Source organism: Scyliorhinus torazame, chromosome 14, assembly GCF_047496885.1.
Source record: "Scyliorhinus torazame isolate Kashiwa2021f chromosome 14, sScyTor2.1, whole genome shotgun sequence".
Taxonomy (NCBI): domain Eukaryota; kingdom Metazoa; phylum Chordata; class Chondrichthyes; order Carcharhiniformes; family Scyliorhinidae; genus Scyliorhinus; species Scyliorhinus torazame.
Genome location: NC_092720.1, coordinates 142,863,742 through 142,880,096, shown reverse-complemented (window position 1 = coordinate 142,880,096; position 16,355 = coordinate 142,863,742). Strand labels below are relative to the sequence as shown.

The 16,355-nt window shown below is 47.4% G+C and overlaps 1 protein-coding gene across 8 annotated transcripts in view; it reads right to left on the bottom strand.

Moving 5' to 3' along the window:
* Nucleotides 1–16,355, bottom strand: part of LOC140390078 (kyphoscoliosis peptidase-like) — a 930,728-nt gene that overhangs the window by 116,260 nt on the left and 798,113 nt on the right. For all 8 annotated transcript variants that reach the window (XM_072474955.1, XM_072474961.1, XM_072474960.1 and 5 more), the window contains one exon: nt 15,357–15,465. In XM_072474955.1, the coding sequence (XP_072331056.1) occupies nt 15,357–15,465 (109 nt within the window). The remainder of the gene's footprint in view (nt 1–15,356; nt 15,466–16,355) is intronic.

The window sequence follows — 16,355 nt, the reverse complement described above, 5'->3', positions numbered from 1 at the left end:
CATCGTAGCCCCATCACTGCACAGCCAGTATCTTTAAACTGTCCATCGTCCAGTCAGTATCGTAACCCCATCAGTGCACAGCCAGTATCTTTAAACTGCCCATAGTCCAGTCAGCATCGTACCCCCATCACTGCACAGCCAATATCTTTAAACTGTCCATCGTCCAGTCAGCATCGTAACCCCATCACTGTACAGCCAATATCTTTAAACTGTCATAAGTTCAGACAGCACCGTAACCCCATCACTGCACAGCCAATATCTTTAAACTGTCCATAGTCCAGTCAGTACTGTAACCCCATCACTGCACAGCCAATATCTTTAAACTGCCCATCGTCCAGTCAGCATCGTAACCCTATCACTGCACAGCCAATATCTTTAAACTGCCCATCGTCCAGACAGCATCGTAACCCCATCACTGCACAGCCAGTATCTTTAAACTGCCCATAGTCCAGTCAGCACCGTAACCCCATCACTGCACAGCCAATATCTTTAAACTGCCCATCGTCCAGTCAGCATCGTAACCCCATCACTGCACAGCCTGTATCTTAAACTGCCCATAGTCCGGTCAGCATCGTAACCCCATTACTGCACAGCCAGTATCATTAAACTGCCCATAGTCCAGTCAGCATCGTAACCCCATTACTGCACAGCCAGTATCTTTAAACTGCCCATAGTCCAGTCAGCATCGTAACCCCATTACTGCACAGCCAGTATCATTAAACTGCCCATATTCCAGTCAGCATCGTAACCCCATCACTGCACAGCCATTATCTTAAAACTGCCCATAGTCCAGTCAGCACCGTAACCCTATCACTGCACAGCCAATATCTTTAAACTGCCCATAGTCCAGACAGCATCGTAACCCCATCACTGCACAGCCAGTATCTTTAAACTGCCCATAGTCCAGTCAGCATCGTAACCCCATCATGCACAGTCAGGATCTTTAAACTGCCAAATGTCCAGTCAGCACCGTAACCCCATCACTGCACAGCCTGTATCTTAAACTGCCCATAGTCCAGTCAGCATCGTAATCCCATCACTGCACAGCCAGTATCTTTAAACTGCCAAACGTCCAGTCAGCACCGTAACCCCATCACTGCACAGCCTGTATCTTAAACAGCCCATAGTCCAGTCAGCATCGTAACCCCATCACTGCACAGCCTGTATCTTAAACTGCCCATAGTCCAGTCAGCATCGTAGCCCCATCACTGCACAGCCAGTATCTTTAAACTGTCCATCGTCCAGTCAGTATCGTAACCCCATCACTGCACAGCCAGTATCTTTAAACTGCCCATAGTCCAGTCAGCATCGTACCCCCATCATTGCACAGCCAATATCTTTAAACTGTCCATCGTCCAGTCAGCATCGTAACCCCATCACTGTACAGCCAATATCTTTAAACTGTCATAAGTTCAGACAGCACCGTAACCCCATCACTGCACAGCCAATATCTTTAAACTGTCCATAGTCCAGTCAGTACTGTAACCCCATCACTGCACAGCCAATATCTTTAAACTGCCCATCGTCCAGTCAGCATCGTAACCCTATCACTGCACAGCCAATATCTTTAAACTGCCCATCGTCCAGACAGCATCGTAACCCCATCACTGCACAGCCAGTATCTTTAAACTGCCCATAGTCCAGTCAGCACCGTAACCCCATCACTGCACAGCCAATATCTTTAAACTGCCCATAGTCCAGTCAGCATCGTAACCCAATCACTGCACAGTCAGTATCTTTAAACTGCCCATAGTCCAGTCAGCGTCGTAACCCCATCACTGCACAGCCAATATCTTTAAACTGCCCATCGTCCAGTCAGCATCGTAACCCCATCACTGCACAGTCAGTATCTTTAAACTGCCCATAGTCCAGTCAGCATCGTAACCCCATCACTGCACAGCCAGTATCTTAAAACTGCCCATAGTCCAGTCAGCACCGTAACCCTATCACTGCACAGCCAATATCTTTAAACTGCCCATAGTCCAGACAGCATCGTAACCCCATCACTGCACAGCCAGTATCTTTAAACTGCCCATAGTCCAGTCAGCATCGTAACCCCATCATGCACAGTCAGGATCTTTAAACTGCCAAACGTCCAGTCAGCACCGTAACCCCATCACTGCACAGCCTGTATCTTAAACTGCCCATAGTCCAGTCAGCATCGTAACCCCATCACTGCACAGCCAATATCTTTAAACTGCCAAACGTCCAGTCAGCATCGTAACCCCATCACTGCACAGCCTGTATCTTAAACAGCCCATAGTCCAGTCAGCATCGTAACCCCATCACTGCACAGCCTGTATCTTAAACTGCCCATAGTCCAGTCAGCATCGTAGCCCCATCACTGCACAGCCAGTATCTTTAAACTGTCCATCGTCCAGTCAGTATCGTAACCCCATCACTGCACAGCCAGTATCTTTAAACTGCCCATAGTCCAGTCAGCATCGTACCCCCATCACTGCACAGCCAATATCTTTAAACTGTCCATCGTCCAGTCAGCACCGTAACCCCATCACTGTACAGCCAATATCTTTAAACTGTCATTAGTTCAGACAGCACCGTAACCCCATCTCTGCACAGCCAGTATCTTTAAACTGCCCATAGTCCAGTCAGCATCGTACCCCCATCACTGCACAGCCAATATCTTTAAACTGTCCATCGTCCAGTCAGCACCGTAACCCCATCACTGTACAGCCAATATCTTTAAACTGTCATTAGTTCAGACAGCACCGTAACCCCATCACTGCACAGCCAATATCTTTAAACTGCCCATAGTCCAGTCAGTACTGTAACCCCATCACTGCACAGCCAATATCTTTAAACTGTCCATAGTTCAGACAGCACCGTAACCCCATCAGTGCACAGCCAATATCTTTAAACTGCCCATCGTCCAGTCAGCATCGTAACCCCATCACTGCACAGCCAATATCTTTAAACTGCCCATCGTCCAGTCAGTGCTGTAACCCCATCATTGCACAGCCAGTATCTTTAAACTGCCCATATTCAGTCAGCATCGTAACCCCATCACTGCACAGCCAATATCTTTAAACTGCCCATCGTCCAGTCAGCATCGTAACCCCTTCACTGCATAGCCAGTGTCTTTAAACTGCCCATTGTCCAGTCAGTGCTGTAACCCCATCACTGCACAGCCAATATCTTTAAACTGCCCATATCCAGTCAGCATCGTAACCCCATCACTGCACAGCCAGTATCTTTAAACTGCCCATCGTCCAGTCAGCACCGTAACCCCATCACTGCACAGCCAATATCTTTAAACTGCCCATCGTCCAGTCAGCATCGTAACCCCATCACTGCACAGCCAATATCTTTAAACTGCCCATCGTCCAGTCAGCATCGTAACCCCATCACTGCACTACCAATATCTTTAAACTGCCCATCGTCCAGTCAGTGCTGTAACCCCTTCACTGCACAGCCAATATCTTTAAACTGCCCATCGTCCAGTCAGCATCGTAACCCCTTCACTGCATAGCCAGTGTCTTTAAACTGCCCATTGTCCAGTCAGTGCTGTAACCCCATCACTGCACAGCCAATATCTTTAAACTGCCCATATCCAGTCAGCATCGTAACCCCATCACTGCACAGCCAGTATCTTTAAACTGCCCATCGTCCAGTCAGCACCGTAACCCCATCACTGCACAGCCAATATCTTTAAACTGCCCATCGTCCAGTCAGCATCGTAACCCCATCACTGCACAGCCAATATCTTTAAACTGCCCATCGTCCAGTCAGCATCGTAACCCCATCACTGCACAGCCAATATCTTTAAACTGCCCATCGTCCAGTCAGCATCGTAACCCCATTACTGCACAGCCAATATCTTTAAACTGCCCATCGACCAGTCAGCATCGTAACCTCATCACTGCACAGCCAGTATCATTAAACTGCCCATAGTCCAGTCAGCATCGTAACCCCTTTACTGCACAGCCAATATCTTTAAACTGCCCATACTCCAGTCAGCATCGTAACCCCATTACTGCACAGCCAGTATCATTAAACTGCCCATATCCAGTCAGCATCGTAACCCCATTACTGCACAGCCAGTATCATTAAACTGCCCATTGTCCAGTCAGCATCGTAAACCCATCACTGCACAGCCAATATCTTTAAACTGCCCATCGTCCAGTCAGTGCTGTAACCCCATCACTGCACAGCCAATATCTTTAAACTGCCCATCGTCCAGTCAGCATCGTAACCCCATCACTGCACAGCCTGTATCTTAAACTGCCCATAGTCCGGTCAGCATCGTAACCCCATTACTGCACAGCCAGTATCATTAAACTGCCCATAGTCCAGTCAGCATCGTAACCCCATTACTGCACAGCCAGTATCTTTAAACTGCCCATAGTCCAGTCAGCATCGTAACCCCATTACTGCACAGCCAGTATCATTAAACTGCCCATAGTCCAGTCAGCATCGTAACCCCATCACTGCACAGCCAGTATCTTAAAACTGCCCATAGTCCAGTCAGCACCGTAACCCTATCACTGCACAGCCAATATCTTTAAACTGCCCATAGTCCAGACAGCATCGTAACCCCATCACTGCACAGCCAGTATCTTTAAACTGTCCATCGTCCAGTCAGTATCGTAACCCCATCACTGCACAGCCAGTATCTTTAAACTGCCCATAGTCCAGTCAGCATCGTACCCCCATCACTGCACAGCCAATATCTTTAAACTGTCCATCGTCCAGTCAGCATCGTAACCCCATCACTGTACAGCCAATATCTTTAAACTGTCATAAGTTCAGACAGCACCGTAACCCCATCACTGCACAGCCAATATCTTTAAACTGTCCATAGTCCAGTCAGTACTGTAACCCCATCACTGCACAGCCAATATCTTTAAACTGCCCATCGTCCAGTCAGCATCGTAACCCTATCACTGCACAGCCAATATCTTTAAACTGCCCATCGTCCAGACAGCATCGTAACCCCATCACTGCACAGCCAGTATCTTTAAACTGCCCATAGTCCAGTCAGCACCGTAACCCCATCACTGCACAGCCAATATCTTTAAACTGCCCATAGTCCAGTCAGCATCGTAACCCAATCACTGCACAGTCAGTATCTTTAAACTGCCCATAGTCCAGTCAGCGTCGTAACCCCATCACTGCACAGCCAATATCTTTAAACTGCCCATCGTCCAGTCAGCATCGTAACCCCATCACTGCACAGTCAGTATCTTTAAACTGCCCATAGTCCAGTCAGCATCGTAACCCCATCACTGCACAGCCAGTATCTTAAAACTGCCCATAGTCCAGTCAGCACCGTAACCCTATCACTGCACAGCCAATATCTTTAAACTGCCCATAGTCCAGACAGCATCGTAACCCCATCACTGCACAGCCAGTATCTTTAAACTGCCCATAGTCCAGTCAGCATCGTAACCCCATCATGCACAGTCAGGATCTTTAAACTGCCAAACGTCCAGTCAGCACCGTAACCCCATCACTGCACAGCCTGTATCTTAAACTGCCCATAGTCCAGTCAGCATCGTAACCCCATCACTGCACAGCCAATATCTTTAAACTGCCAAACGTCCAGTCAGCATCGTAACCCCATCACTGCACAGCCTGTATCTTAAACAGCCCATAGTCCAGTCAGCATCGTAACCCCATCACTGCACAGCCTGTATCTTAAACTGCCCATAGTCCAGTCAGCATCGTAGCCCCATCACTGCACAGCCAGTATCTTTAAACTGTCCATCGTCCAGTCAGTATCGTAACCCCATCACTGCACAGCCAGTATCTTTAAACTGCCCACAGTCCAGTCAGCATCGTACCCCCATCACTGCACAGCCAATATCTTTAACCTGTCCATCGTCCAGTCAGCACCGTAACCCCATCACTGTACAGCCAATATCTTTAAACTGTCATTAGTTCAGACAGCACCGTAACCCCATCACTGCACAGCCAATATCTTTAAACTGTCCATAGTCCAGTCAGTACTGTAACCCCATCTCTGCACAGCCAATATCTTTAACCTGTCCATCGTCCAGTCAGCACCGTAACCCCATCACTGTACAGCCAATATCTTTAAACTGTCATTAGTTCAGACAGCACCGTAACCCCATCACTGCACAGCCAATATCTTTAAACTGTCCATAGTTCAGACAGCACCGTAACCCCATCACTGCACAGCCAATATCTTTAAACTGCCCATCATCCAGTCAGCATCGTAACCCCTTCACTGCACAGCCAGTACCTTTAAACTACCCATAGTCCAGTCAGTGCCGTAACCCCATTAATGCACAGCCAATATCTTTAAACTGCCCATAGTCCAGTCAGCATCGTAACCCCATCACTGCACAGCCAATATCTTTAAACTGCCCATTGTCCAGTCAGCATCGTAACCCCATCAGTGCACAGCCAATATCTTTAAACTGCCCATATCCAGTCAGCTTCGTAACCCCATCAGTGCACAGCCAATATCTTTAAACTGCCCATCGTCCAGTCAGCATCGTAACCCCATCACTGCACAGCCAATATCTTTAAACTGCCCATCGTCCAGTCAGTGCTGTAACCCCATCATTGCACAGCCAGTATCTTTAAACTGCCCATATTCAGTCAGCATCGTAACCCCATCACTGCACAGCCAATATCTTTAAACTGCCCATCGTCCAGTCAGCATCGTAACCCCTTCACTGCATAGCCAGTGTCTTTAAACTGCCCATTGTCCAGTCAGTGCTGTAACCCCATCACTGCACAGCCAATATCTTTAAACTGCCCATATCCAGTCAGCATCGTAACCCCATCACTGCACAGCCAGTATCTTTAAACTGCCCATCGTCCAGTCAGCACCGTAACCCCATCACTGCACAGCCAATATCTTTAAACTGCCCATCGTCCAGTCAGCATCGTAACCCCATCACTGCACAGCCAATATCTTTAAACTGCCCATCGTCCAGTCAGCATCGTAACCCCATCACTGCACTACCAATATCTTTAAACTGCCCATCGTCCAGTCAGTGCTGTAACCCCTTCACTGCACAGCCAATATCTTTAAACTGCCCATCGACCAGTCAGCATCGTAACCTCATCACTGCACAGCCAGTATCATTAAACTGCCCATAGTCCAGTCAGCATCGTAACCCCTTTACTGCACAGCCAATATCTTTAAACTGCCCATACTCCAGTCAGCATCGTAACCCCATTACTGCACAGCCAGTATCATTAAACTGCCCATATCCAGTCGCCATCGTAACCCCATTACTGCACAGCCAGTATCATTAAACTGCCCATTGTCCAGTCAGCATCGTAAACCCATCACTGCACAGCCAATATCTTTAAACTGCCCATCGTCCAGTCAGTGCTGTAACCCCATCACTGCACAGCCAATATCTTTAAACTGCCCATCGTCCAGTCAGCATCGTAACCCCATCACTGCACAGCCTGTATCTTAAACTGCCCATAGTCCGGTCAGCATCGTAACCCCATTACTGCACAGCCAGTATCATTAAACTGCCCATAGTCCAGTCAGCATCGTAACCCCATTACTGCACAGCCAGTATCTTTAAACTGCCCATAGTCCAGTCAGCATCGTAACCCCATTACTGCACAGCCAGTATCATTAAACTGCCCATAGTCCAGTCAGCATCGTAACCCCATCACTGCACAGCCAGTATCTTAAAACTGCCCATAGTCCAGTCAGCACCGTAACCCTATCACTGCACAGCCAATATCTTTAAACTGCCCATAGTCCAGACAGCATCGTAACCCCATCACTGCACAGCCAGTATCTTTAAACTGCCCATAGTCCAGTCAGCATCGTAACCCCATCATGCACAGTCAGGATCTTTAAACTGCCAAATGTCCAGTCAGCACCGTAACCCCATCACTGCACAGCCTGTATCTTAAACTGCCCATAGTCCAGTCAGCACCGTAACCCCATCACTGAACAGCCAATATCTTTAAACTGCCCATCGTCATGTCAGCATCGTAACCCCATCACTGTACAGCCAATATCTTTAAACTGTCCATAGTTCAGACAGCACCGTAACCCCATCACTGCACAGCCAATATCTTTAAACTGCCCATCGTTCAGTCAGCATCGTAACCCCATCACTGCACAGCCAATATCTTTAAACTGCCCATCGTCCAGTCAGCACCGTAACCCCATCACTGCACAGCCTGTATCTTAAACTGTCCATCGTCCAGTCAGCATCGTAACCCCATCTCTGCACAGCCACTATCTTTAAACTGCCCATCGTCCAGTCAGCATCGTAACCCCATCACTGCACAGCCAATATCTTTAAACTGCCCATCGTCCAGTCAGCACCGTAACCCCATCACTGCACAGCCAGTATCTTTAAACTGCCCATCGTCCAATCAGCATCCTAACCCCATCACTGCACAGCCAGTATCTTTAAACTGCCCATCGTCCAGTCAGCATCGTAACCCCATCACTGCACAACCAGTATCTTTAAAATGCCCATCGTCCAGTCTGCATCGTAACCCCATCACTGCAAAACCAATATCTTTAAACTGCCATCGTCCAGTCAGTGCTGTAACCCCATCACTGTACAACCAATATCTTTAAACTGCCCATCGTCCAGTCAGCATCGTAACCCCATCACTGCACAGTCAGTATCTTTAAACTGCCCATCGTCCAGTCAGTGCTGTAACCCCATCACTGCACAGCCAATATCTTTAAACTGCCCATCGTCCAGTCAGTGCTGTAACCCCATCACTGCACAACCAATATCTTTAAACTGTCCATCGTCCAGTCAGCACCGTAACCCCATCACTGCACAGCCAATATCTTTAAGCTGCCCATCGTCCAGTCAGCATCGTAACCCCATCACTGCACAACCAATATCTTTAAACTGTCCATCGTCCAGTCAGCATCGTAACCCCATCACTGCACAGCCAATATCTTTAAGCTGCCCCTCGTCCAGTCAGCATCGTAACCCCATCACTGCACAACCAATATCTTTAAACTGTCCATCGTCCAGCCAGCATCGTAACCCCATCACTGCACAGCCAGTATCTTTAAACTGCCCATAGTCCAGTCAGCATCGTAACCCCATCACTGCACAGCCAATATCTTTAAACTGCCCATCGTCCAGTCAGCATCGTAACCCCATCACTGCACATCCAATATCTTTAAACTGCCCATCGTCCAGTCAGCACCGTAACCCCATCACTGCACAACCAATATCTTTAAACTGTCCATCGTCCAGTCAGCATCGTAACCCCATCACTGCACAGCCAGTATCTTTATACTGCCCATCGTCCAGTCAGCATCGTAGCACCATCACTGCACAGCCAATATCTTTAAACTGCCCATCGTCCAGTCAGCATCGTAACCCCATCACTGCACAGCCAGTATCTTTAAACTGCCCATAGTCCAGTCAGCATTGTAACCCCATCACTGCACAGCCAGTATCTTTAAACTGCCCATCATCCAGTCAGCATCGTAACCCCATCACTGCACAGACAGTATCTTTAAACTGCCCATCATCCAGTCAGCATCGTAACCCCTTCACTGCACAGCCAGTATCTTTAAACTGCCCATCGTCCAGTCAGCACCGTAACCCCATCTCTGCACAGCCAGTATCTTTAAACTGCCCATCGTCCAGTCAGCATCGTAACCCCATCTCTGCACAGCCAGTGTCTTTAAACTGTCCATCGTCCAGTCAGCACCGTAACCCCATCACTGCACAGCCAGCATCTTGAAACTGCCCATCGTCCAGTCAGCATCGTAACCCCATCACTGCACAACCAATATCTTTAAGCTGCCCATCGTCCAGTTAGCATCGTAACCCCATCACTGCACAGCCAATATCTTTAAACTGCCCATAGTCCAGTCAGCATCGTAACCCCATCACTGCACAGCCAATATCTTTAAACTGCCCAAAATCCAGTTAGCATCGTAACCCCATCACTGCACAGCCAATATCTTTAAACTGCCCATAGTCCAGTCAGCATCGTAACCCCATCACTGCACAGCCTGTATCTTAAAACTGCCCATAGTCCAGTCAGCATCGTAACCCCATCACTGCACAGCCAATATCTTTAAACTGCCCATAGTCCAGTCAGCATCGTAACCCCATCACTGCACAGCCAATATCTTTAAACTGCCATTGTCCAGTCAGCATCGTAACCCCATCACTGCACAGCCACTATCTTTAAACTGCCCATAGTCCAGTCAGCATCGTAACCCCATCACTGCACAGCCAATATCTTTAAACTGCCCATCGTCCAGTCAGCATCGTAACCCCATCACTGCACAGTCAGTATCTTTAAACTGCCCATAGCCCAGACAGCACCGTAACCCCATCACTGCACAGCCAATATCTTTAAACTGCCCATCGTCATGTCAGCATCGTAACCCCATCACTGTACAGCCAATATCTTTAAACTGTCCATAGTTCAGACAGCACCGTAACCCCATTACTGCACAGCCAATATCTTTAAACTGCCCATCGTTCAGTCAGCATCGTAACCCCATCACTGCACAGCCTGTATCTTAAACTGCCCATAGTCCAGTCAGCATCGTAACCCCATCACTGCACAGCCTGTATCTTAAACTGTCCATCGTCCAGTCAGCATCGTAACCCCATCTCTGCACAGCCAGTATCTTTAAACTGCCCATCGTCCAGTCAGCATCCTAACCTCATCACTGCACAGCCAGTATCTTTAAACTGCCCATCGTCCAGTCAGCATCGTAACCCCATCACTGCACAACCAGTATCTTTAAACTGCCCATCGTCCAGTCTGCATCGTAACCCCATCACTGCACAACCAATATCTTTAAACTGCCATCGTCCAGTCAGTGCTGTAACCCCATCACTGTACAACCAATATCTTTAAACTGCCCATCGTCCAGTCAGCATCGTAACCCCATCACTGCACAGTCAGTATCTTTAAACTGCCCATCGTCCAGTCAGTGCTGTAACCCCATCACTGCACAACCAATATCTTTAAACTGTCCATCGTCCAGTCAGCACCGTAACCCCATCACTGCACAGCCAATATCTTTAAGCTGCCCATCGTCCAGTCAGCATATTAACCCCATCACTGCACAACCAATATCTTTAAACTGTCCATCGTCCAGTCAGCATCGTAACCCCATCACTGCACAGCCAATATCTTTAAGCTGCCCCTCGTCCAGTCAGCATCGTAACCCCATCACTGCACAACCAATATCTTTAAACTGTCCATCGTCCAGCCAGCATCGTAACCCCATCACTGCACAGCCAGTATCTTTAAACTGCCCATAGTCCAGTCAGCATCGTAACCCCATCACTGCACAGCCAATATCTTTAAACTGCCCATCGTCCAGTCAGCATCGTAACCCCATCACTGCACAGCCAATATCTTTAAACTGCCCATCGTCCAGTCAGCACCGTAACCCCATCACTGCACAACCAATATCTTTAAACTGTCCATCGTCCAGTCAGCATCGTAACCCCATCACTGCACAGCCAGTATCTTTATACTGCCCATCGTCCAGTCAGCATCGTAACACCATCACTGCACAGCCAATATCTTTAAACTGCCCATCGTCCAGTCAGCATCGTAACCCCATCACTGCACAGCCAGTATCTTTAAACTGCCCATAGTCCAGTCAGCATTGTAACCCCATCACTGCACAGCCAGTATCTTTAAACTGCCCATCATCCAGTCAGCATCGTAACCCCATCACTGCACTGACAGTATCTTTAAACTGCCCATCATCCAGTCAGCATCGTAACCCCTTCACTGCACAGCCAGTATCTTTAAACTGCCCATCGTCCAGTCAGCACCGTAACCCCATCTCTGCACAGCCAGTATCTTTAAACTGCCCATCGTCCAGTCAGCATCGTAACCCCATCTCTGCACAGCCAGTGTCTTTAAACTGTCCATCGTCCAGTCAGCACCGTAACCCCATCACTGCACAGCCAGCATCTTGAAACTGCCCATCGTCCAGTCAGCATCGTAACCCCATCACTGCACAACCAATATCTTTAAGCTGCCCATCGTCCAGTTAGCATCGTAACCCCATCACTGCACAGCCAATATCTTTAAACTGCCCATAGTCCAGTCAGCATCGTAACCCCATCACTGCACAGCCAATATCTTTAAACTGCCCAAAATCCAGTTAGCATCGTAACCCCATCACTGCACAGCCAATATCTTTAAACTGCCCATAGTCCAGTCAGCATCGTAACCCCATCACTGCACAGCCAATATCTTTAAACTGCCCATCGTCCAGTCATTGCCGTAACCCCATCACTGCACAGCCAATATCTTTAAACTGCCCATAGTCCAGTCAGCATCGTAACCCCATCACTGCACAGCCAGTATCTTTAAACTTCCCATCGTCCAGTCAGCATCGTAACCCCATCACTGCACAGCCAATATCTTTAAACTGCCCATCGTCCAGTCAGTGCTGTAACCCCATCACTGCACAGCCAGTATCTTTAAACTGCCCATAGTCCTGTCAGCATCGTAACCCCATCACTGCACAGCCAGTATCTTTAAACTTCCCATTGTCCAGTCAGTGCTGTATCCCCATCACTGCACAGCCAATATCTTTAAACTGTCCATCGTCCAGTCAGCACCGTAACCTTTTTGACTTTACTTCCATTTGGACAACTGTGACACAGCACATAATCCAATGGAATTAGTCCGAAATAGGCCCCTCGTTTGTGTGTGGGAACCGGCCATTTCCCAGATGGCCAAGGCCCACAGATACATCATTCTCACTTGATGAAGAGGAGATTGTCCATTCCTCCTGGGCATTCACTAACTTTCTTTGAAAACACCATAATGATGTTGTTTTCCCCTATCTTATGTACATTCTTTGAAAGCTTTGCCAGTTGGGAACTTGATTCGCCCCATCACACGTTAGTGTAGCCACCAAATAAAGCTTTTATTAATGTGAAGTGATGCATTTTGGTAGAAGGAATATGAAGAGAAAATATAAACTTGATTGCACACCACTAAAGAATCTGCAGAGACAGAGGGACCAAAGTGATGGGATACATTGAGAGAATAGTTGACAAATCATATGGATCTTAGGTTTCATGAATATAAATGTTGATTTCAGAAGCAGGTAAGTACGGCTAAACCTTTATGGAACTGTTCTGTCATTTTCATAGAATCCTTATGGTGCAGGAGGAATCTATTCGGCCCATTGAGTCTGTACTGACCCTCCAAAAGAGCACTCTGTCGAGCCCACTCACCTTCCCTATCTCCATGAATTTGCGCACATTAATCATGGCTAATCCACCTAGCATGCTGTGGGAGGAAACCTGAGCACATGGAGGACATCCACGCAGACATGGGAAGAACGTGCAAACTCAACACAGACAATTTCAGAAGGAAATTGGATGAATAGTTCATAGAATAATTTCATAGAATTTACAGTGCAGAAAGAGGTCATTCGGCCCATCGAGTCTGCACTGGCCCTTGGAAAGAGCACCCTACCCAAGCCCACACCCCCACTCTATCCCCATTACCCAATAACCCCACCCAACCTTTTTGGACAATTTAGCATGGCCAATCCACCTAACATGCGCATCTTTGAACTGTGGAAGGAAACCGGAGCACCCAGAGGAAAGCCATGCCGACACAGGGAGAACTTGCAGACGCCGCACAGACAGTGACCCAAACCGGGAATCGAACCTGAGACCCTGGAGCTGTGAAGCAACTGTTCTAACCACTGTACTACCCGGCTGCCCCCTGAGGGGGCAGTTTATTTGAAGGAAATAAATTTACAGGACTATGGGTTTAGTGAGGGTGATGGAACTGACTGGATTATTCTATAGAGGAAGAGAGTGGACCAGAGGGACTGAATGGACTTCTGTGCCCTGGTGACTCTATGACTCACTAATGGGGAGCTAAAGAGTCGAGTGAGAATGAGCAACCAGCATCAGTATGAGTAAAATGCCAGATAAAAATGGAACTAAGTGATGAAAAATCCCTTGGACTTAATGACCTGCACCATAAAAGAGGTAGTTGCAGAGATTTGGATGCATTGGCTTTAGAACATAGAACGATACAGCGCAGTACAGGCCCTTCGGCCCATGATGTTGCAACGAAACAAAAGCCATCTAACCTACACTATGCCATTATCATCCATATGCTTATCCAATAAACTTTTAAATGCCCTCAACATTGGCGAGTTCACTACTGTAGCAGGTAGGGCATTCCACGGCCTCACCACTCTTTGCATAAAGAACTGACCTCTGACCTATATCTATTACCCGTCAGTTTAAAGCTATGTCCCCTCGTGCCAGCCATTTCCATCCGTGGGAGAAGGCTCTCACTGTCCACCCTATCTAACCCCCTGATCATTTTGTATGCCTCTGTTAAGTCTCCTCTTAACCTTCTTCTCTCCAACGAAAACAACCTCAAGTCCATCAGCCTTTCCTCATAAGATTTTCCCTCCATACCCGGCAACAGCCTGGTAAATCTCCTCTGCACCCGCTCCAAAGCCTCCACGTCCTTCCTATAATGCGGTGACCAGAACTGTACGCAATACTCCAAATGCGGCCGTACCAGAGTTTTGTACAGCTGCAACATGACCTCCTGACTCCGGAACTCAATCCCTCTACCAATAAAGGCCAACACTCTATAGGCCTTCTTCACAACCCTATCAACCTGGGTGGCAACTTTCAGGGATCTATGTCTTTAGGGATTTATCTTCTGGAAATCCTCAAATTCTATAACAGTTCCATAACCTCATAATGTAAGGCGGGGGAAGAGAGAACATGGGGTACCATAAGACAGTTAGCCTAGCTTTTGTCGGTAAAATACTGGAGTGTATGAATCAGAGCATGATATCAGGCAACTTAGAAAATGTTGACGATCAATAAACAGTCAACATGGATTTGTGAAAGAGAAATCATGTTTGAAATCTCCAGAAAGGAGTTTTTTGTGGATGGAATGAGTTGGATGGATAAGGAGGAACCAGTAGATGTTTTATATTTAGATTAAAATTCTCATGCTTGTTTTCAAATCTCACAAGGCCTCACCTCTCGCTGTGTCTTCCTCTTTCCTTCTTGAAGTCACTGCTTACAATCCAACTTTTTGCAAAATTATCTCTTCTGTGTGGTGGTAAGGCTCTTATGAAGTATTTTGGAATGTATCACTTTGTTAGAGGCACTATGTAAATCCAAGTCTTTGTGACTGTTGTTAGTCAAATTAAGGTTTCAGTTTTGCAGGTGGGAAGGTGAAAGGGAGGGTAAAGGTCATTGTACTGTTTCCAGAGCGCTCTTCAAACAGCTTAGATGACACTTATGATCCTCATAAAGACATTCAAGCAGCTAAACTCACACACGTTTTACTTGTGAGGTTAACAATTCATGCGCAGATTTTTAATGATGTTTTAGCTGAATATTTACCAATGTGACAACAAATCCAGATCCACATCACTCGAATTTTCTCCAGATCTGAGGTGGCAAACAACAGCAGCTCTTTCACGAGTTTTTGCACATTTTGCTTGGGACGAACCTGTTTGGATAAAGGATATGTGATTACAGAATCAAAGAATACTACAGTGCAGAAGAGACCCTTCAGCCCATCGAGTGAAAGACCCTGACATGCCTACCTAATCCCACTTGCCAGCAATTGGCCTTGTATGTTATGGCATGCTAAATACACATCCAGGTGCTTTTTAAAGGATGTGAGGCATCCTGCCTCTACCACCCTCCCAGGCAGTGCATTCCAGACTGCCACCACTATCTGGGTAAAAAGGTTGTTCCTCAAATCCCTCCATAACCACCCACCCCTCACTTTGAACTTGTGTCCCCTCGTAACTGTGTCCCCTTCCACTAAGGGGAATAGCTGCTCCCTATCCGCCTTGTCTATGCCCTTCATAATCTTGTACACCTCAATCAGGTCACCCCTCAGGCTTCTCTGCTCCAGAGAAAACAACCCAAGCCTCTCTTTATAACTTTAATGTTCCACCCCTTGTCAATTACAAGGGGTCACAATTTCAAGGTGAGAGGGGGAAAATTTAAGGGAGATGTGCGTGGAAAGTTTTTTACACTGGGTGCCTGGAACGCTTTGCCAGCAGAAGTGGTAGAGGCGGGCATGATAGCATCATTTAAGATGCATCTAGACAGATATATGAAAGGGCGGGGAACAGAGGGAAGTAGATCCTTGGAAAATCGAAGACAGGTTTAGATAAAGGATCTGGATCGGCGCAGGCTGGGAGGGCCGAAGGGCCTGTTCCTGTGCTGTAATTTTTCTTTGTTTTGTTTATCCCAGGCAACATTCAGGTGAATTTTCTTTGCAACCCCTCCAGTGCAATTATATCCTTCCTATAATGTGGCGATCAGAATTGCAGCTGTGGCCTCACTAAAGTTCTATACAACTCCATCATGACCTCCATGATGAGT